Source organism: Narcine bancroftii, chromosome 10 (assembly GCF_036971445.1).
Source record: "Narcine bancroftii isolate sNarBan1 chromosome 10, sNarBan1.hap1, whole genome shotgun sequence".
In the NCBI taxonomy this organism is placed as follows: domain Eukaryota; kingdom Metazoa; phylum Chordata; class Chondrichthyes; order Torpediniformes; family Narcinidae; genus Narcine; species Narcine bancroftii.
The window spans coordinates 87,479,714-87,502,802 of NC_091478.1; the positions used below are offsets into that span (position 1 = coordinate 87,479,714).

A 23,089-nucleotide genomic window follows, 5' to 3' on the forward strand; every position below is an offset into this window, starting at 1 on the left:
AAGGAAACAAAAATCAGTGGGAAGAGATAGGACTGGGAAGCTTTTAGAACTATACAGAAGGCAACTAAGAGGGGCATTAGGAAAGAAAAGACAAATCTGAATGGAAAGTAGCAAATAATATCAAGAAGGATACAAATTGCTTTTTAAAGTATATTAAGAGGCGAGATATAAGACCAATAGAAAATGATGCTGGAAAAATTGTAATGGGAGATAAGGAGATGGCAAATGAACTGAATGAGTATTTTGCATCAGTGTTGACTGTCGAAGACATTAGCAGTACACCTGACTTTCAAGGGTGTCAGGGAAGAGAAGTGAGTGCAGTCACAATCATGAGAGAAGGTACTTGCAAAGCTGTCTGGTCTAAGGTAGATAAGTCTCCTGGACCACATGGTTCAGTATCAGTTCTGAAGGAGGTAGCTATAGAGATTGTGGAAGCTTTGGCAATGATCTTCCAAGTATCAGTAGATTCTGCAATGGTTCCTGAGGCCTGGAAAATTGCAAAGGTCACTGCCCTTTTTTTAAAAAGGGAGAGAGGCAGCAGAAAGGAAATTATAGACACGTTAGCTTAACATCATTAGTTGAGAAGTTGTTGGAATTCATTGTCAAGGATGAGGTCATGGAGTACCTGGAGGTACAAGATAGGCCAAAGTCAGCAAGGTTTCCTTAAGGGAAGACCTTGCCTGATACCTGAGGCTGTTTAACAAGATGAGAGCCCATGAAATAACAAGAAAGATACTAGTTTGGAGAGAGCATTGGCTGAATGGCAGGAAACAGAGTAGGAATAAAGGGATTCTATTGGCAACCGGTTATCAGTGATGTTCCACAGGGGCCAGTTCTTATGTTATACATTAATGATTTAGATTGTAGAATAAATGACTGTGGCTAAGTTTGCAGATGATATGATAGGTGGAGAGTGAGGTAGTTATGAGGAAATAGAGAGACTTGGATAGGTTAAGGGAATGAGGAAAAAAAAGTGGCAAATGAAATACAAATTGGAGCACTTTGGTAGAAAGAATAAAAGCAGAATATTATTTGGATTGGGAGAAAATTCAAAATTCACAGGTGCCAAGCAGGCCACTATTTACGAACTCCTGTTTCAGTTAGTGACTGGCACTTTAAAAGCTAGGCTAGCTGTGACCATTCCCAACTGTGGAGAGAACTGAGTGGCATCAATCATGTAGGGAATATGCCCAAACTATCCTCTGGAGAAAGAGAGAGAACATTTGTTGCTTTATCCATGGACAAATGGGGAGAGAGACATGTGAGAAACATTTTAACATATAGCACACTTGGTTATCAGCAGGTCATCTCATGAACACGGAGCTGGAGTGACTGTGTGAAATGGAGAATTTGGCTGATTCTCCATCGGGGAATTATTGAACCCCACCATGACCAAAGGAAAGGTCATTTTGAGGGGGATTTATTGAACCACACTGTGACCAAATGACTGACCCGTGCCGAGGTTTCTGGAAGCATTGTGGAAGACACACATTTCGTCTCTTCACCCCCCCCCCCCCCCACCCCAACCCCACCAAGAAAAAGGGGAGTTGTGACAACCGTTCATCCGAAAGGATATTCTCATCAAGTATATCACAAGGATTTGTGAGTTTTTAGCAGTCCAGCCTCTCCCACCTCCTTTGTGATTACTTCTGTGCATCAGTTAAAGAATCTGCCTTCCAACACAGGATTTCTAAGACTGAACTTTGGACCGACTTTCTAGAATTGCACCTAAGCTGTAATGGTTTAGGTATCCCCCCCACCCTGCACACGTAAGTACATTCACGCATAGTTGGGGTTGTTAATTAAGGTGTTATATTATTGTTAGTTATGAATAAATATAGATTTAAAATAAAAACAATAAGTCTCTTGGTGAATTTCTATTGCTGTGGTCTGTGATATAAGGTTAACCTCCAGGTTGAGTCGGTGGTGAAGGCAATATTGGCATTCATATCTAGAGGAATAGGCTATCAGAGTAGGGATGTGATGTTGAGACTTTGTAAGGACTGATGAGGCCCCGGAGTACAAGATTCAGCTTTGGGCTTCTTATGGCATTGGAGAGGGTTCAATGAAGATTCACAAGAATGATTGCTGGTATGAAGGGATTAGAACCTGAGGAATGCTTGACGGATTTTGGACTGTTCTCCTTGGAGTTCAGAAGAATGAGTGGGGTCCTCATAGAAGCATTTTAAATGTTGAAAGGCCTGGATAGAGTAGATGTGGCAAAGTTGTTTCCTATTGTAGGGGAGTCTCAGACAAGAGGGATCAATCAAGAGGGCCCTCATTTAAAACAGATGTGGAGGAATTTTAGCCAGAGTGGTGAACCTCGAATTTTCTACCACAGGCAGCTGTAGAGGCCAAGATGTTGAGTGTATTTAAAGCAGAGATTGATAGTTATCTGAATAGACAGGATATAAAGGTGAGGACAGGAGAATGCAGCTGAGTGGGAGTGGATCAGCCAATGAGGAAATGGCAGAGTGGACTCAATAGGCTATTTCTGCTCCTATATTTTATGGACGTGAGAAAATCATGAGTCTTTGCTATTCCCCTCCATCCCTACTTTTGGATTTCACTAAGTATTAGCAGTCTCTTTATGCTGGTAGGGGGGGTTATGAGCATCTTATCTTTACCTCTAAAATGACTAACAAGGAGTGGTATCCAGCTGGGCCTGGTATGTATAATTTGTGAAGGCTTGATCCCACAATTTGTTGGAAATTAAATGGCCCCTCAAGTCATTCTATATTTGGAAGTCCCGGAAACTACGTGGACTCACTATTCAAAGGGAAAGATTTACATATCTGTTAAAGTCTCTTTACTCTGGTTAATAATGATTGACACTGAATAGTTTAGCACTTGAAGACTTCAGTGCCAATTTTAACTAAACTTGGGCAGCATTCTCTTGTGAAATATTAAAACAGTTTGAAAATTATGATGCAAAAATGCTGCAGAGTGGCTTGTGTATTATTAAAGTGGGCTTGATGATTACTTTGGCTTCAGAATATACTCCATATCCTTTGTTTATAGGGATAGAGCTTTGAGGGTTGCTTCAGTTAGTCTTTATTATAACAAATTATCTGGAGAAGTTTTTATCCACATCACTCAATATCAAATCAACATCAGTAACGTTTAGACTATATCGAAAGCTGTACTTAAGAGTGTTAATCCAGCCCTTACGACATTGGCCAATCCCCCTTGCCAGTTAAAAGGAACTTTTTAGCTGAAAAGCTAATGTGGATAATCAAATTGTAGGCTCATGAACTGGAAGGGCCTGTTACCGTGCTGTATCCCTAAATTTATAAAAATAAAATTGTGATCACTTTATCAGGTCTGTATATTTGAATGAGATCACTTTTCATTCTTCTAAAGCTGAGATACTATTGATCTATTTTTCCCTTTATAGGGCATTGTCTCCTTCCCAAGCCCAACCCCCCCCACCCTTCCATCTTCCCCTCCTATCCCAGGAATTAATCTGGTGAATCCACTATTGCAAAGATCTTGGACAGGAAGACTCAACCTGCATTCTTGTATTCGTACCTGTATTCTCTTGCCAGCGTACGATTTGCCTTTGCATGCTGCATTTGCACATTCAGTGAATCATTTACCAAGCAACCCCCCCCCCCCCCGCCACCTCAAAACCAACACATTTCAGACTCTCACGTTGATAAAATATTCTCTTTATCTACCAAAGTGGATGACATACTTTTATCTTGAATTTCCATTTGCCTTTTCCACAATTATTCACTAAATCCATCTATATCCCTTCTTCAATGTCTCTGTAAGACCTTACAACTCTCAATGCTACATTATATCAGTTTGGGGTAAGTGCTGCAAACTGGATTAATTTTCTGAATATCACCTCATTAGGAAATGTGTGTTACCTCTCAAGCTAACATTAAAAACCCTGAACTTCTGCCAGCAGCAATTGAATCTGTATTGTACTGATTCTAATATATTTGGAGAGTTCTATGTTGATACTGGAACTAAGGGATTGGGAATGATAAAAGTCAATAGTGAATTAAAACAGAAAATGCTGGAAACACTCAACAGATCAGCAATATAAAATTTTCAGGTCAATCATCTGTCATTAGATGATTTCAATCCTGGAATTGGATTTTTTTGGAAGACTACATTATCGAATGCCTCGTTTCTTTGTGTCTGGTACTAATACCACGTTTCCAATATTATCAGCATCAGGTCCACCGCGTCACAGTGCCTGAAACACAGCTGGCTGAACAACTTGCCAGAGAAAGCAAACCGATATCGGGTTCGTCTCAGATCTCAAGTGATGCTGCAGAAGTACATTTCACAGCGCCTCTGGAGGGTAATATGCAATTTACTTTCATGCAGTTAAATTTGATTAAATATTTCCTAAATCTTGTTCAGCTTGCTTATAAAACCATCCAAAGCTTTAAATCTGAAATTGTTCTCGAATTCCCCAAGTATGAGAATGAACTGAAGTCGATCTTGAAAATGTCCATTTTGAGTTCTGTGACTGGTTTACTGTTGCCCTTTTACTGGCTGTTCCACACACTAGCAGCATCTAACGTGACAGTGTGTTCAGGACTTCAGTGAATCTCAAATATACTGCAAGTCAGATGCAGGTGAATTTAATCTGTTTCATCAGTCCATGACTGTTCCATGATGTACTCAAGCTGTATATCATTTGAATGGGGTTGCTTACCTTCAACAAAATGATCAATGCTAATAAGTTACATAAATCAAATAGGCTTCAAAATATTTTATAATTATTTTTAATGTTTTGTTTAACTGAAACTAGTTTCCATCTGTTTGTAATCATCAGATGTAGAGATGGTGAAGGCCTTTCTCTGGGCGGGCCATCAAAAATTACCCTGAGAGAATTCTAAGTGCTAGGCCTTAACTTCTGCCATCTGTAACACAGTGATCACTCAATGATTGTAGGCAGGACATTGGGAGTCGTATGGTGAAGGTAGATAAAAATGGCATGCCTGGGAATAGACTGCCTCGATCCTTAGTACAATCCCCAGCGTTTTCAGACACCAGCGTTGTAATTAGGCAAGTGCCGAATAGGCAATTGCATTCTGGGATAGAAGAAATGACTGAAGTTTTAGCATGAGTGCAGGAATGTGAAGGAAGATTAAAATGAAGGTACAAACTTTGCCTTGGAAAAGTCGCAGCAGGAGAGGAAATAAATCGCAATTGCGGATAATTTTTTATACAGCATGGGAAAGTTGTTAGCATTGTAAGCACACAGTTTGGAAAGACTGTGTGTGTGTGGGGGGGGGGGGGGGGAGTAATGGCAGACTTGATTTCCCAGAATGCCACGTGGCAGAGAAATCCTCCATGAGTGCTCCATGCATGCAGCCATGCATAGTCCCTTCTCTGCTCCCCCCACAGTATTTATAAATTGCGCGCAGTAGTGCGACCAACTTTCCCACGCTGTATAAATTGCGTACAACCTTCCTACGCTATTCTATTGCTAGCACTTTCCCATGGTTCCTTAAAGGTTTATATAGGTCAGCACAACAGGGGCTTAAAGGGCTCATACTGTCCTGTACATGAAGCTGAATTATGTTATAATTAATACATTGTACTTAATACATTGATCAGGATTTAGGTCAGGTCCACCATCACACGAAGCATCATAATGTCACTGGTATTTTTATTTATAATTTTTCACACCATGAACCATATCAATCAAAATACACAAACATTTCCCTCTTGAATACAGTGGCATTTTCTCCCCTTTTCCCTCCCTCCTTCCCACCCCCCCTCCAAACCCATTAAACGTTCAAATATACAATAAACCCACAAAACAATGTCATCACAATTAAAATAAACAAGAAAATTGTGTCACCTACTGTTACACACTGGGTCAGTTCATTTAGTCTTCTTCTCATTCTATCATTTTAGGGGGTGGAGGTCTGCGGTAGGCCCTCTCTGTGTGTTCCATATACGGTTCCCAAATTTGTTCGAATACTGTGACTTTATTTTTTAAATTGTTATTTTTTCAAATGGAATACATTTATTCATTTCCATGTACCATTGCTCTCTTCTGATTTCCAAGTTGACATTATACATTTTTTTGCTACAGCTAAGGCTATCATAATAAATCTTTTTTGTGCTTCATCCAATTTGAGGCCTAGTTCTTTACTTCTTATATTACTTAGAAGAAAGATCTCTGGATTTTTTGGTATTTTGCTTTTTGTGATTTTATTTAATACCTGATTTAGATCTTCCCAAAGCTTTTCCACTTTCTCACATTGCCCAAATTGTTCCCGTTTCCTTCTTATGGCAAAAACATCTATCTGATAATGTTGGATCCCATTTTTTTTTAACTTTTGGGGCATGATATATAGCCTGTGTAACCAATTATATTGTATCATGCGTAACCTCGTGTTTATTATATTTTTCGTAGTTCCAGAGCATAACTTTTCCCATGCTTCATTTTTTTATCTTTATGTTTAGATATTTTTCCCATTTTTGTTTGGGTTATAATGTCACTGGTAGAAGGTAGAATAGTCCTAACCCTGGGGATGGCTCCTTGCAAATGTGAATTTGTGCAGTGTCCCAGTTAAAAGTGGTCAAGTGCAAACAGCAAAAACACCATTCCTATCCCGGGACACTGAACAGCCATTAAGTTGGATGCAAGTGTAAAAGGGGCTATTGAGTAAATTCTGATTTGTGCTCAATTTATTATCATAATCTAATCAAAAGCATGAGCCACCATGGAATGCTACAGCAAAGGGTTGTTAGTGTTAATATTTACTTTCTAGACAACTTTCTTTTAATGTCAGTTATGTAGCTCCACAGATACTGTCAATCCATTGCCAACTCAAACCATTCTGTGTGAACCATATACTGAATCTTGTGGTAAGGGAAGCACACTGAAAACTAATCCTGTGCATCATTGGTTAGAGTCAATGTATTTTAATTTTCCAACAGGGATCACAAATTATGTCTCTTCTCATTGGCTTGAGACATTCACAAAGATGAATTATGGATTAAAGCGGGTCTGTATGGCTTTATACCATACTCGATGGTACTTTTACCAACCATATAAATCAGGCAAACCTATTTTTCATTCAGGCATTCACAGATACAGTACAATGAATCCAATTACCCAATTATGTCACAATCCCAGCACCAATATTAATTAATTTTTATAAAATGTGATTTTGATTCCATGTGCTTCTTACAAGGATCTATTGTTAATTCCAGCCCTCACAAATAATTTCTCTTGATTACATGACAATGTTAATATGAGATAAAGCTAACACAAGCTTAGATTCACGCCAAATACATGCTGCCATAGGGTTTTCTGAAAATAAATTATATAGAAAGGAAGAAAATGCTAACATTTTTAGAGCGTAGGCAAGCCTAATGACTGATTTTCTTTTTTTTTTTACAGAAAAATTATTATGCAGTTGCTGCAGCTAACAGGTTCAAAAAAATCAGACAGCAAATTGTGCACAAAAATGCTTAGCTAATGATTTGGATGTAACAGAACAAATGGAACCTTCCAGTAAATGAAAAACCCACTACATTATCAAAGCCTGAGTGGAGGATCGACGAGTTAACTCCATTTTATATTGACTGCATTCAGATGCTGTTTTAAACATTTTGAGTGTCGTTTATAAAGAGGCCAAATTGAAAGATGAAAGTAAAAATAATATTGGACAGCAAAAACCTGGGAAGTGCTTTTTTTCCTGCTTAGACATTTGTCAGCTTGAAGAGAAAACTAGTAGCAGCATCTCAGCAAAAAGCTGCATCTCAATAGATATTTCCTTGAATGCTATAACCATATACAGCACAGAAACAGGCCAGTTTGGCCCTACTAGTCCATGCCGAACATCTTCTTGCAAAATTATATTTAAGAATTATATAAAACAAGTATGCCTATTTGACGAGTTGGCAGTGAAAATTTGGTGATTGCAGAAATAACGTTTAATCTGACAATCTAGCAAATTGTCTACAAAATTACTGGATTTTGAATGGTAGAAAGTGAAATGAAATCCCTTAAGGGATGAATTACTAACAACCTAATTTTTCAGTAACTTTTTGATTTAAAAAAACACTTTAAGCTTTATTATTAAAGTATTTGTTAATTAAGATGGAGTGTCTTACACCAGATGATCAAAATGTGAAGTGTATAAGTCAGTTCTGTATCTCAAGATCCTTTTGTAATAGTAAAAGTGAATATATGGATTCTAGTAAACATTGTTATAGTTTTCCCCCCCCCCTGATGAAAATGGTTTAATGCAAATATTATATTTTGGAAAAAATGGTAGCTAGAGTCTGAGGAACTTGCATATTAAATTACCAGTAACTTTGTATTGGGATAAATATCAATTTTTACCTTGATATTGTTATCCAAATATCATTACTGTGTTTTTAATAGTATTGTTGGAATGGCAAAAGAAAATCAATGCAAACTTCTTCAACCGAAAAGCCTCTTAAAAAAATTGGCATTGTGCCTCATTCTTAATCAGACTGAATTCAGCATTATTGCCTTTTCAAAAAGCCGGTTTAGTGAATAGCATTTTTTCTACTTGTTCAGCATCAGTGGATACCAAAATTGAAATGATTTACTTCAGATTAGATGAATAATTGAAAATATTACATTATCCAACATAAAATATAAAACCAAATTGGTGCTGCATTGGAAAATTGTATGTATTATTTTTGTTGTAAAATATGTATAATGTTTTAAATAAAAATATTGCAAGTAGCAAATAAAAAAAACCAATATCCAATTACACGCAGTGTTACTGACCTTTAGTTGGCAGCTGATCAGAGAAAGGGTTATTAGTCACCATGACAATGCAAAATGTAGGGCCAGGTACTTGCCTCCAAGCAAAGTAATTGATGTCACATTATTACATCTTATTGTTCTTTCCCTTCCTCCTCTACATCCCTATTTAAATTATTTTCTATATAACATAGAAAAACAAAACAAACTTGGCAGACAGCCATTGCTGGTATACGTGTTATAAGAATCTGAGCTAGAAAGGCATCACTGTTGGTTTGCAAGATCAGCATCTGTAATGCCAGCAGAAGAGACCCCCCCCATCACCTGACCATTTTGATCTCAGCCTACAGTAAAGTACACAGATTAATTTAAACAATTCTGATTTTTAAAAAAATGCTTTGAATAGAAGTTCTCTCAAATGCACTTCTGAACGAATGATCGGATCTGATAGAAACTTCACACCTTCAGTCCACTTTGTATGCCTCAGAGCCCTTTTAAAGGTAGACGTGCTTACAGTCAGATTTACAGCCAGCTTTTAGGCATGATCAGAATGTTAACTGTGGTTGTGAAAGGATGGTTCCAAAAGAGAAAAATAGTTGTTCCCAATGAAGTGGATATAAAGCAATTAGAATTCGATATTAGGTTGTCACAATTCAGACAAGGCTACTGCTCTATTGCCATGGAAACACACACACACATTCTTAAGATTATCTTTACTGCCCTGTGAACAGATCCATCACACCTTCCCAACACACACAGCTGTCCCATTTGCAAGAAATCAAGCACATCTGGATTACAGAAACTAACCATGCATTTTTATCTCAACTTCATCAAGAAAACATCAATGTACTATTTGGAAGGGGAACTTTCAGGTTTTGTTTATAGGGCTTGTGTGTAGTATTATCTTAAGAAATATATCCCTTTTACAAAGTTTATTATTGCAATAATATAAACTCGATCTGTAAACTCCAGTTCATGTTTTTATTAATGCAATGCCTAACTTTGAAATGTAAACACAACATTCACAAATAAAATTCAAAATCAAATTGTTCTAAATTTAACAAAATGGACATAATGTTCCTGGCTATTGAAGCTAAGATTTTGTAATTGTGTTAACGCTGAAAGCACTGGGATCATACTCTGTAAATCACAACTCTTGGACTCTCCCCATGCAATGTTACATGTGGACATTTGGAAGTTATTGTCAGTGATTTCTGCGATTCCATAGGGAGCACCGTCTTGTAAATTTATCTAAGCCTGGTCTTCAGGAATCTGAACTGACAAGAACTTCAGTTATTTATGAAATGTTTAATTGTAAAATAAATCTCAAAAATGTTTTATCTTGCTGCATAAAGTGTGAATAAAACTTGAATATTGTATTGAACATATTATGCAACAACCTTTCGAGCCCCAAAAGCCGAATTTCACATCGTTATTTCAAAATGCAAATATATATCACTAAATTGCTTTTGATTTTTCAGCTTCCACTGAAATCTCATCAACATGCATGTTATAAATAGGTTCAGTACAAGTTGTCATGTAATTGTCTAGTAATACTATTGCACTCAAGCAATTACTTTTACCCAACGTCATTTCACTCATACATCTCACTTATAATTCTGCACAATCCTGGGTGGGTTTTTAAAAAAAAAATAGAATTTAGAGCACTAGGCAGATGTTTCCCTTTACTATGTTCTCATGCTTCAGACTTTCATTGAGGTCCTTCCTTCAGAGTCCCAATATAAGCATAGGAAGAAATAATTAAGCTGGGGAGAAGAATCCTGAGATGGAAATCAACTTCTAGCAGGGAAGTTATTCATTAATTTCCAGAAATATCAGGCAGCTATTGCCAGAAATGGTCATTATTTCACTCTCATGCTGCACATCAGCAACAAAATCCTTCAAACAAGAAGCCATCCCACAATCAAGATGAGCCTCGAGTCAGTAAACCTGAAATGCATGTCATTCGCAATGCCACACACAGCAGTACAAGTAGCAAGCAGGCAGCAGCAATTTCTCTCAGCACATTTAAATCCCATGCGCCCAAAATTTAAAAAAATTGGAATCATTTCCATTTTGAACATGTTTAATAGCAAGTTAAATCTGCTGAAGCATAAATTAAAAGCCACAGCACATCTTTCATATTAAAAACCATTCCCTCAACCACCTTGTGAATAAATTTCAATATCCTAATGTCCTGTGATTACAGTTTGGCTGCAAACCTTTCCTGTGCAGATTCCTTTGATGACCCATGAAATGATTTCCAACCCCCCCCGCCCCCCCCCAAGATGGTCTGGCTTCAAACATCGAACCCCTGCTGACAGGAGCAATCTGTGATAACTTGCTGAGTCTATGGTGGGAGGGGACTTGATGTCTTGGTAATGTCTTGAACCTGTTGTTTGGGGTGCACAATAGTGAAACAATTTTTTGGCATCCAGACCACATGATTAGTGTCAAATTTCTTGGCACACAGCAGACTTGGCTGATAGAACACACTCAGATTTCTACACCCTGTTGTCTGCTCTCCTCTTTTTGGAATCGGGAATCTGCAAAAATCTGAGCAGAACTCAGAAAAGGTTGGCAAATGAGAGATTAATGTTTCTCCAAATTCAAGTTCATGATTCCGTATCTCAACTCAAGTACAAAGACAATCAAGTGTAGCATTTCCCAGATTGTGGCAAAGCACACTCAGCTCATGGGTGCAACTATCCCCATTGAAAGCAGCAATCTGTCCACAAATAACATCTTGCTACTCGACATAGGACAGTTATCTGCTCATAAGCAGCATTTCTGTACTCAAGGAGAACTTGTCTCCACTCAAGAACTATTAAAGGGGTCTTGTTGTAAAACATTTGCAAAAGATGTGTCACCTCTAGAAGTAAAAAGTTAATTTCCTGGCTCTACAACCTCCTGCAAGAACATAAAAATTAACTCTTTAATACTGCTCCAGGTGACTATGGTAATACTCACGTTATCTTGTTGTTCATTCATATTGCCTTGTATATTCCAATCACAATCCTGAGAGTATGCTGTAACAGGTAGAATGCATAGATACACACCTACCTTAAGTTTAATCAGTGAAACAATATTTCTGATTGTCTAGTAGTGGTTTTCAAACCTTGTCCTTCCAGTAAGATGCCACTTTAACTATTCCCTATGCCATAGGTGCTGCGATTAGTAAGGGGTTATTTAAAGTGATATGTAAAGAAAAAAGGTTGAGAACCACTGCTCTGGACCCAAGGTATTTTGCTTGAGAAAAATTGTCATTGGTTCATTTCCTTTTGAGTTATGAAACTGTGCACATAATGAGTCAATTAGGTACAATTAGTCCCTTACTAATCACAGAACACCTATGGCATAGGGAATTACTCAAGGTGGTATGTGAGTGGAAAGAAAAGGTTTGAAAACCACCGGTCTAGTACCTAGTATTTCTGTGAAACATTTCCCTTTATTCTGTTAGCTCATCCCTTATAGTCCCTATCCCTGAGGTGGTACTGTGGGTTGAAAGGAATCAACTTATAACATTTAAATCTCTCTTCCTGCAAAAAGCATGGATCCCAAATTTTTCAAGTCTATCATCTAAATAGACTTAGAAAAGTTTGTCCTCAAAACTAATCTTACAATTCTGTCAACTGCAGATGCATAAATGACAATCTCATCAAAAAAATACGTTGTCAGGTGAAAGACGAAGTTCTTTTTAACAAACTCTCTACTTCAAACATCAATAAAATAATCTTCAAAAACAAAGGCAGGTTCTTAAAATATGTACAAAATAAAAAACTATAAAATAATAATTTATTAAAGGAGATCTGAAAGCACCTGTATACTATGTCCTTCAGTGGTAAAAGCACAATTAATTGTCAAGTTTTCCAAGTTCATTTGAACTAATTTCATCCAATGACGATCATTGTAATTAAAAAGAGCTTCATATCCAGACTGGTTTGCATAAATTAATGGAAATCATAAATCGAAGATGGTTTCCAAAATGAAGTCAACAGTCAGAAAATGGAGCTCCCCATCCCACAATAACTTACTGTATATCACATTAAACTGCTGCATTCTTGAGCATAACACAAAAAGAGAAGCTAAAAGTTAACCATCTTGGCCTTAGCAGCATTTTCTAGAATTTGCCTTTTCCAGTCTTCATAATCCTGCTTTTTTGTTGCTTTGGGTTCAGTCTTTTCTTGTTTGGGCTCTGGTGGAAGCTCTTCATCTGTTAATAATGAGATAACTTTATTTTGTTTTAGTAAAGTAATGATTAATTCATTAAGATCATTCATTACCTATTTTCAATAAATCAAGAAAGTGAAATATCACAGTTCTGCAATTAGTCAAGTCTATTTTATGCAAATATACATACTGGACATAGAAACTTGTATACTCTTCAAAATTTAAAAAAAAATCCATTATCACAGCCCAAAATTCCATTTGAACCAAGCAGGATTAGTAAATCATATTGCTTATAGACATATCCACATACATATCAGCTTCCAAATGCACATACAATATAATACAATCCAGAACTGCAGAATTCAGGCTTTAAATATTTTTTGATGCAAATATTTACAATAACTGTTGGTGTTATGGTATCATCCATGATATTTGTCAATGTAAAGATTAATTTTTTGGGGAGAATGGGGTGAGGACATGGCTTTATAGCCTTATTTTTAATCTAAAAATGCTAATACAGAGAGTGAGAAGTTGACTTTTAAAAGCAAATAAGTAACTTTTACAAAGTGTATAAAAATCTTTAATTTCCTACCTTCCTCCATTTCTAATAATTCCAGGAATGCCCTCTGCCTTTTATTCCGTTTATATTTTTCACCAGATTCACCTTTGGAGAAATAAACAATTATAATTTTTATAATACCATTATAGTTTTTTCTAACAACTGCACTTAAAGTAATCTAACAAAGTAGCTTTCAAAACTCACTACAAACAACTTTCCCAATTGTTTCCATCTGAGAGCAGAGTCGATCAAAAATAGTCTTCTTCACACCAGATGAAGCAGCAAGCTTGGTCTTATCAGCCTTCATTTTCAAACATCTAAAGTGCAAAAGAACAAGTCACAATGTAATTGAAAATTTCGATGCGGGAAATTTGAAAATAAAAACAAATGACCCTGGGTGCACTCAGTAGATCAGGCACCATCTGTGGAAAGAAAGAGGTAATGTTTCATGTTAAAGACCTTTCTTTAGAAATGGTAAAGTGCTTCAGTTGAAGGGTAGTCAACCTGATACTGTTGAACTTGGTTCACCTGATACTGCTGAGTGAATACAATATTTTTTCCCCCCAATCCACAATGTAATTTAGAATTACTGACAAAATTATTAATAGTGAAATACTAACCCTTTTCACAAGGCTCAAAATTTGATGCAATTAAAAACATTTTGCTTTCAACTGTGGTTCAGTCTCAATGACCAGCCCTGGCTTAGTTATAAAACCACAGAACAGCAATAATTGAATAATAGCTCACTTGGTGGAAATTGAATGGCTATCTGATAAACAGTATATGAATAACAAAACCTCCAAAACTCACTAATAAGCAATAGCAGTCCTTGCTGACCTATAGGCTTTTGAGAACCAAATCAACTGCAATACACAAAGCAGTGAAGAGGTACCACCAACACTTCCTCCACAGAATCTTCCAACTCCCCCAGCACAATAAGCAAATCAATAAGACAAATTTAACATCTCCATCAGTAAGACCAATGGGCCACATCTTTTGTGTGTCAGACATCAAGCAATCTATTCAAAAATTACATGCGAGACTACATTTCCATGAAAATGTAAACATTCCCATCCAGAGTCAAGAGTCCACGCCGGCTCAAAGTAGAAAAGGCACATTCAGAATGAGAATACATGCATCAAGAACACACAGAATGACAACAGGAATAGCACATCATCTTTCAACTAGAGATTTGGCTGTCCTGCCAAGTATCACCTAGCCCAGCTGTAGCAAAATTTTTTCAGCCCCCATCAGCTTCCTGTTCCTTCAAAACCCATATAACTGGATGCAAGTCAAGCCAGCTTTAATCCCAAGGCCCTACCAAGACCACATTGCTGGGTGCCTAGAGTAACAATAGTTGCAAATTTCCTTTGCAAGAAGGACTCGTGCAAGAACACTCACAAGCATGAAAAGCCCGCCTGAAGTGAAATTCCTAAACTATTGCATCAGAGCTTGTGGATTATTAAGAACATAACCACGTAGTACAGGTGCCTAACCTTTTATCTGGGATTCCAAACGCCTGCACTTTTTTTTCTGGTAGATGACATAATGCTCATCAAATATGGTTTTGTTTTTTTTTTATATATACACATACCATAAGTCATGTTAATCTCCTGTAATAAATTAACATTCTTACCTCCGGAATGGCCATCCACACAGGCAGGATGTTTACACAAAATAGGATTGAGATGTGGTGATTTTGGAGGCTGGATGTTTGAGGTGGGGGTAGGTTGAATGAAATAGAACTGAATTTTTAAAAATATTGTGCAAATATTCTCTGTTTTCAGAGGGAGATTCCCCCCTCCTCCCCCCAATGGGCATCCTCTCTTCCCTTCAGTGGAAAGGTGACTGGAGAAACAGGCGGCAGCTGGATCAATGACCGTCTTGCTTACCCATATTCCCCTACACAGCTGGAACTCCTCTGTGTATCCCTGGCTTTGGCAGAGCGTTTCCATCTGCATGGGGATTATGCATTGAGCCAGTGTGGCACTCTGGTGAACCCTGGGCTCGGCAGCACTGCACCCCTGCTGCTGCATTGGGAGTTAGATGATTGTGGGGGGGGGGGTGGTGGGGGGAAATGGGGTGGAAAAATGGCCAGCCAGGAGTGAGCCATTTGCTTAAAGGGATCGCCATTTTGAAAAGGATTCGGAAATCTGGAAGATTACAAACTACAGAAGGTGTCCGGTCCCGATGATCCCGGATAAAATGCATCTGTATCAGCACATTGGTATTAATTGGTATTAAAATCATTTGTTGAGACTACATTTTCCTCCTCCATTAGTTATCCATACACAACTATTAGACGATTAAACTATATTGAGAAATTTATATACACTATGACTAAATATCACCATACTTACTTGCATGCTGTATATAAAGCTGCAGTGGTGAAGAGCGGCTTGGAGAAATCAAGATCTCCCTGCTGCGCTTCTGAAAGGCTGGTTTCATATCTGAAGGGACATAAATAGATCATAAGAAAAAATTGCACGAATAAGCCATTGGCTTTCAGTACCTGTTCCATCCTTCAACACCTCATTAACTTCATCCCCAGATTTGCTTGAGTAATCTATGGATTTGGACCCCAAGACCCCTCTGCTCCTTCAGTGTTAAAAATCTTGCCTTTTCCAATCATTATTATGAAAATTGCAAGTTTATCTCAACAAGCAGCATCTTATTGATGACTGATGCCAGTAAATACCACAAAAGAAATTTGTTTATTCCTAACATGTCATTTCGTCGGACAACAGCGCCAGTGCAGGGCACCAGAAATGGGAAAACCCCTGTTGAAGAGAAGTATAGGAGATAACGCGACAGGGAAGGTTACCACAACAGCAGCTGAGGGACCCACACAGATTTGGTAACTTGTGGAAGGGGGACCCGCATGGGCTGCAGGCTGCTAGAGACTTGCTCATGGAAACCAGGTATCAGACCTGAGATTTGAGAGGTTACAGGGGGCAAGAAGGGTTTCTGAAAGCCTTGGTCGCCGAAAACTTCCTGATCACATCAGAAGTTTGGATCTGGAGGGGAGGTTGATAATGAATCAAACAGGAGGCAAATGCACAGACACTCAGTGACTCTGAAGGGACTCCTTTTTGCCTCTCTTACTGTAAGGGGCACTGAGTGACACTAATGGTGACCCTTGCTTTACAGCACACAGAATATTACACGTTCTGTATTATTACATGACAATTAAGGAATCTTGAATTTCAAATGGTGCAGTTCTGAATTAGTTGTTTTATAATCAGCAAATCTTGCACAATTTATTTATTACTGTAGCTTCGTAAGTTTTCTCAACTGCTGCATAACACTGATAAATTTGTACAGTTTCTTTTGGAAATTAGAGGTTAATGAATTTTACAACAAGTATAGAAAACTACTGGACTCTATTTTAGTAGAAGAAAAAGCAATGAAAGACATCCAAATTGAATTTAGGCTAGATTGTTTTTATTCTTGAAATGCATAATGAACTTGACAAATGTTATTTAGTTCTTTGAAGAGTCAAAAAAAGTAGATGAATGGAATATGGCTTGCATAAGAATACATTTATAAAAGAATTGACAGCTACATCAAAATATAGGTAATAAACTGAGGGCAAAAGTAAGTATTTTTAATTTAGAAGTTCAATTACACGGGTTCCACAAGTATTCAAGTGATATTCCTCATTTAGGACATAGATATAAGATCTGATCATAGCTGAGCAGATAATACTGATGATGTGATTAATACCCTGTAAGGGATGTGGCCAAGTTCAAAGACTACAAAACCATTTATGATCTGAAAAACATCTATTTTTTTTAAGTTAGTAGAAGCTTGCATTGGAAAGGCTCTCAAGTGGCTTGATTTTAAATGAAAGATAATATCAGGGATACCATGGAAAAGGTACAAAATAGATTTACCAGGAATGGATGGTTGAGGATAAAGCAAGGGTTCCATTTCTAAGAATGATCCGTAAACCAATTTCTTTGCAAGTCAGAAATATCCATTTTCTATCTTAACCTGTACCACATACACACTTTTTATAGTTATTTACTTTCATTGAATAATCAGTCTAATCCAACCCACAATTAAATTAATGGAATGCATAATGTATGCAGTCATTAATGAATACCATGAGACACTATTATTGGTAGCTCGATAAATGTCTTAAAATGTATGGGAGAATTCATATAAAGTCAAATTTCTGTAGGTGATGCCCCAGGAATACAATGTAATTTTTGTTAATTTCTGCTATATCCAACCACCTCGCATAAGGCTTAACAGAATGGACAATTTTAAGAGGTCAACTAAGGGAGTCCTCCAAATTTTTATGCTGTAGTATATACTTAACGACCATTGTCACTACTCCATTAAATAATAACAGGAATTTAAAATCTCAAACAGCAAATAAATTTATATGTCTTACAGCAAACTCATTTTTATAATCATATTTTTGATAAAGGGAAATAATGCTAATATTTAGAAGTGAGTAACATACTGTATTTTGATACATTTTGAAACCAGGAAGTTGTTGCAGGCAAAGGTCAACATAAGAATGAATCAATTTATCTTTTAACAGTCTACCCCTAGAACTTTAAAATCAGCATATTCAAGCACAGTTCCACACAAAATATTAGGGCATTAAAGTAAAGCAATGTTAACTAAAGATTACCAGTACTATGTCAAAGATTTTGAAATTACTTTGCCACAATTTTGTGTAATAGACTGTATCTGCAATATTACACAATTTTTAGCATCAACTGACAAAAGTAAAATTTTCACTTTGAATACTGAATAATTATTTGGTAGGTTTTGTGATCATACCAGTATAAAATTTTGGAATTCAAATTAATTTAATTGATTAGCAGAAGTACAAGTGTTCTTCTGAGATCAGACAGTTTACAAGCTATAAATCACAATGCTATAAATGACAACATAAAATACATTAAAGGTACATTGAAAACAACCACAGAAACCTACATTGGAGACTTTATGCAATTACAATACAATTCCGATCATCTGAAATTGGATTCTCTGAAATCCTGTTATCCAAAAATTTAAAATAATGGATAAAAGAGGATATCTAAAATCCTCATTTATCTAAAATTTTCAGAGCCGATCTGAGCGGGGACATCGGGCTCCCAGCGATAGCAGCAGCAGCGGGGACCTCAGGCTCCCAGCAGTGGAGGCAGTGGTAGGGACTTCAGACTCTTGGCACGAGTGGGATTTTGTGGTGTGACAGGCCAGTCTCCTACATTTAGATAAATAATTGCTGAATAAAATCCCCCTTAGTCACATATCTAAATAACAATGGTCTGTGGTTCATGCAAAACAGCTATTGACATTTTATCCAAAAAGAAAGGCAAGGGGTTCAGAATGAAAATGATTACAGCTTGTTGAGTGCCAAAGACGAATCACATTTCAGGTAGATGTTACGTTTATGATCGAAATATCTGTACTGAATAACCACGAGGCCAAATGAGGCAAGTTTTAAATTACTAAATAAATTACTTAAAAAGTCCACGTGTCAGTTGGCTTATAATATAACTTTTTAAGCAAAGAAAATGTACCTCTGTAGTATCTTAATTGATGCATCTACCGCCTCGATACAGCCAAACTGAACTGCAAGATCTCGGATTCCGAGCTGAGAACGTATGCCAAGGATACTTTCCAAGGCTTTCAGATGGGTTTGATAAACTTTCTTGTTTAATCCAGATAGCTTTACGATAAAATCCTTGACAACAAATAATATTACAAGTTATTTTCTTCATAGTAACAAACAAAAAAAAATGCATTGTCATGTACCATTTTTGCAAATTTGATAAAAACAGTGAAATAACTGGTTAGTTATGCATTAATTAAGAGATTCTCCTTTTATAGCTCTATCTCACATACATGCAACCCATAATGTAATACTACACCATCAATACTTGTTTCTAGTAGGATATTTCAAGTAAATGTGAAAGGTTCTATAACAAAAAGCAACCACTGTTAAAAACTGTAAACTGGTAAATGGTTTTATTGCTGTTTAAGGCATCCTGCTATGCACAAATTGGCTTCTAAGTTGTTCATAGAAGATAAACAGCTGGATGCCATTGATAAAAGAAAAATCAAACTACCATATATGGTAGGACAACTCAAAACTTAAAAAAAAAAATCAGGGGTCATCTTATAGGCCGGGTTTAAACTCCGAACCTTGACAGCGAAGTCTCAACACCACTGCCATCTTCCTGCTGGCTCTGATGTAATCTTGGGTGTACCCTGTTAGTTATCAACAAAGTCTCAGCCCTCTCCTGTGGGGTCCACCCACCTAGTCTGACTGCCATTGGCTCTATACGAGCTTTAAATGGCCTGTTACAGGAGCCAACAGTGGTTTATTTTAAAATATGCTAATAAAATCAAAACTATTACAGGGTAATTTCGTATTAAAATATTATGATTTGCTTTTAACAGCATCTACTGGCCAGTGGTAAGTGCCAGATTTGGAGGGGTCCTATATAAAAGGTATCACTCAAGACCTACATTTTAGGAGGAAATTTCAGGTCATCCCATACACCAGCATATTCTGTACTTAAATCTCTAATGGAGTAAATGTTTATAAAACTTAAATTGCAGAATGCTGCAATGCACAGGTTTATTAACACAAGATAATGGTTCTAAAGAATAATAGTGAGGTGTCACGCAGATATGCACACAAGATTGGGACCAATTGAAAAGGCAAGACTATAACCTCAAGCAATTGAATTTCATCAATTATTGAGTATCAAGCTGACACAACATTGAATCACCATCTCCATAGTGAAGTCTTTAGCTATGGTTCAACTGTTTTAGACTTACTTTGTCGAGCGGTTGTTTAAGTGAAGTTGCTGCAAGGTCAAGACACATCATAGCGCTGCTTGTTGCTGTCATATGTGCAGAAAACCTGGTACATTTCACCTCAGACAAACGCAAATACTCTTCTGCTTTCCTGATGAAAAAGACATGCAAATGATTCTTTCACACATTTTGAATACAATAGTATCAGTGAAATTTAAAAACAAATTAAATTCAAAATTTCACACCAGTGTCAATGAGACATGAAATAATACTTCTTTAGGACAATTTGTCTTTATGCTTTGGAGATTAGATTAATGGCAGGTGATTTCATTAAAGTCACATAATTCTTAAAAGTGATTGACTGGTTAGATATATTTTCACTCTTAACAGAAAATGACTTCGGTGGAGGTGATTCTTTGAAATTTACAACAAAAGTTCCCCCCTCTCCCCCTCTCTTCTAATACGCAAAAGTATTAGAAGAGATAGTTTAGGACAGTTAGAAGGAGACATGAGAAGAATGAAACACTCAAGTCTGTCGACGCGGTGATTGTACCGTAGTAAAACACAGGTTTTCGGAACAAAAGTTATAACTAATAACAAAACCAAAAAAACCCCAAAACAGCACAGTAGCATCAGCAAAATGAATATTTTGCTTCAGCCCTCATCAGAGAGGGACTATGAGATGAGCATAGGTGAGAAAGAGGTAGTGATGGAGCTTCTGAAAAATATCCCCCCCCCCGGTCCAGTTACTACAGAAAGAGATAGCTGGGACAGGAGTGGTACCTGAGAACTGGAGGTCCCATTAAAAAACAAGGCCATTGGGCATTAGAGAGCAACCATTGCTGCCCATACCTTGAAGGGTTCAAGTCCAAAGCATGGGCTGTGCATGGTTTATCTTTGCTACATGAAGACCACCCCCTCCCCCCTTCCCCTTCCCCCTCCCCCCCCCCTTCCCCCTCCCCCCCCCTTCCCCCTCCCCCCCCCCTTCCCCCTCCCCCCCCCTTCCCCCTCCCCCCCCCTTCCCCCTCCCCCCCCCTTCCCCCTCCCCCCCCCTTCCCCCTCCCCCCCCCTTCCCCCTCCCCCCCCCTTCCCCCTCCCCCCCCCTTCCCCCTCCCCCCCCCTTCCCCCTCCCCCCCCCTTCCCCCTCCCCCCCCCTTCCCCCTCCCCCCCCCTTCCCCCTCCCCCCCCCTTCCCCCTCCCCCCCCCTTCCCCCTCCCCCCCCCTTCCCCCTCCCCCCCCCTTCCCCCTCCCCCCCCCTTCCCCCTCCCCCCCCCTTCCCCCTCCCCCCCCCTTCCCCCTCCCCCCCCCTTCCCCCTCCCCCCCCCTTCCCCCTCCCCCCCCCTTCCCCCTCCCCCCCCCTTCCCCCTCCCCCCCCCTTCCCCCTCCCCCCCCCTTCCCCCTCCCCCCCCCTTCCCCCTCCCCCCCCCTTCCCCCTCCCCCCCCCTTCCCCCTCCCCCCCCCTTCCCCCTCCCCCCCCCTTCCCCCTCCCCCCCCCCTTCCCCCTCCCCCCCCCTTCCCCCTCCCCCCCCCTTCCCCCTCCCCCCCCCTTCCCCCTCCCCCCCCCTTCCCCCTCCCCCCCCCTTCCCCCTCCCCCCCCCTTCCCCCTCCCCCCCCCTTCCCCCTCCCCCCCCCTTCCCCCTCCCCCCCCCTTCCCCCTCCCCCCCCTTCCCCCTCCCCCCCCCTTCCCCCTCCCCCCCCCCTTCCCCCTCCCCCCCCCTTCCCCCTCCCCCCCCCTTCCCCCTCCCCCCCTTCCCCCTCCCCCCCTCCCCCTCCCCCCCCTTCCCCCTCCCCCCCCTTCCCCCTCCCCCCCCTTCCCCCTCCCCCCCCTCCCCCCCTTCCCCCTCCCCCCTTCCCCCTTCCCCCCCCCCTTCCCCCTTCCCCCCCCTCCCCCTCCCCCCTTCCCCCCCCCCTCCCCCTCCCCCTCCCCCCTTCCCCCTCCCCAGGACTGTGCTTTTCATTTCAGTCACGGCGTCCACAGACTTTTGAGTCGAACTCCGGCCTGCCTCTCGCACCCCGGACCACGATCCCACCTCGGGAGCTCCCGCACACGCTGGCGGCCGTCGGCCAGGAGACGGGGCAGCTACTCACCAGATGACCTTCCCCGACTGGATTCCGAGTTTCCAGGCCATCCGGCCGATCACGTCCCGCTCCATTTTTTTTTGCTCCCACGGCGCACTCGACCTCCACCCCCAAACCGCGCGCCTTTCGCAAGGCCCGCCCACGGGAGCCGTTCATTGGCTGCGCTCACCCGCGGGAGCGCTTATTGGGCGATCGCCGTATCAGTCATGGAACCTGAGCTTTCCGTTCACTGGTTCAACTGAGAACACCGGAAATCATCGCCTTCTGACCAATCAAGGGCAAGCGATCGTTTCCCCCCTCCCCCTCTTGTGGCTGATTGGTGCGTCTTTGTGACGTCTCAGAATGTGCGGCCCGGGACTGGTCTATTCCGCACATCAATCATTGGCGCCACGGGGCCTCTGGCTGTTCTGTGAAGCGAATTCGTCCAGTTGTTCCTGAAGGAGTAAGTGTCAGGTGATTGCGGCCGCATTTGGTGGCTTCATCCTCCCAATCATGGTGAGTGGTTGTGCGTGAACTTTGTGTCGGGTGCAGGCCGCCGTGAAACTGGGCCCGGCCGTGGAGGGCGCCGGCCGTGGTCACTTTGGGAGAGGCTGATGTGAGAGGGGCGTTGTTGGGCCTGGCTTTTGGCCTGTCTTCAATTCTGGTTCGGGGGATGGCTCGGTGACTCCTGACAGGGAGCTGTTGGGGTCGGGTGGGAGGCCGCCCCCCACCCCCCGAACATAACGAGCTGGGTGAGCTGCTGTGGGCCACCAGTGGCAGGT

At 40.1% G+C, this 23,089-nt stretch overlaps 3 protein-coding genes across 4 annotated transcripts in view; 2 read left to right on the plus strand and 1 right to left on the minus strand.

Moving 5' to 3' along the window:
* The window catches only part of mylk3 (myosin light chain kinase 3), a 67,326-nt gene extending 57,214 nt beyond the window's left edge, over positions 1–10,112 (plus strand). For both annotated transcript variants that reach the window (XM_069901692.1, XM_069901691.1), the window contains exons 12-13: positions 4,186–4,318; positions 7,388–10,112. In XM_069901692.1, the coding sequence (XP_069757793.1) occupies positions 4,186–4,318; positions 7,388–7,462 (208 nt within the window). In that variant the 3' untranslated portion in view covers positions 7,463–10,112. The remainder of the gene's footprint in view (positions 1–4,185; positions 4,319–7,387) is intronic.
* orc6 (origin recognition complex, subunit 6) lies at positions 5,622–22,565 on the minus strand. The gene is made up of 7 exons (XM_069901694.1): positions 22,338–22,565; positions 20,271–20,400; positions 19,004–19,167; positions 15,818–15,907; positions 13,662–13,774; positions 13,491–13,562; positions 5,622–12,941 (listed from the first exon to the last, which is right to left on the minus strand). Exons 1-7 carry the CDS (start codon positions 22,400–22,402, stop codon positions 12,814–12,816), a joined length of 762 nt encoding a protein of 253 aa, XP_069757795.1. The 5' UTR covers positions 22,403–22,565; the 3' UTR covers positions 5,622–12,813.
* vps35 (VPS35 retromer complex component) overlaps positions 22,258–23,089 on the plus strand; it is a 50,679-nt gene continuing 49,847 nt past the window's right edge. The window contains exon 1 of the mRNA XM_069901693.1: positions 22,258–22,823. Within this exon, the coding sequence (XP_069757794.1) occupies positions 22,821–22,823 (3 nt within the window). The 5' untranslated portion in view covers positions 22,258–22,820. The remainder of the gene's footprint in view (positions 22,824–23,089) is intronic.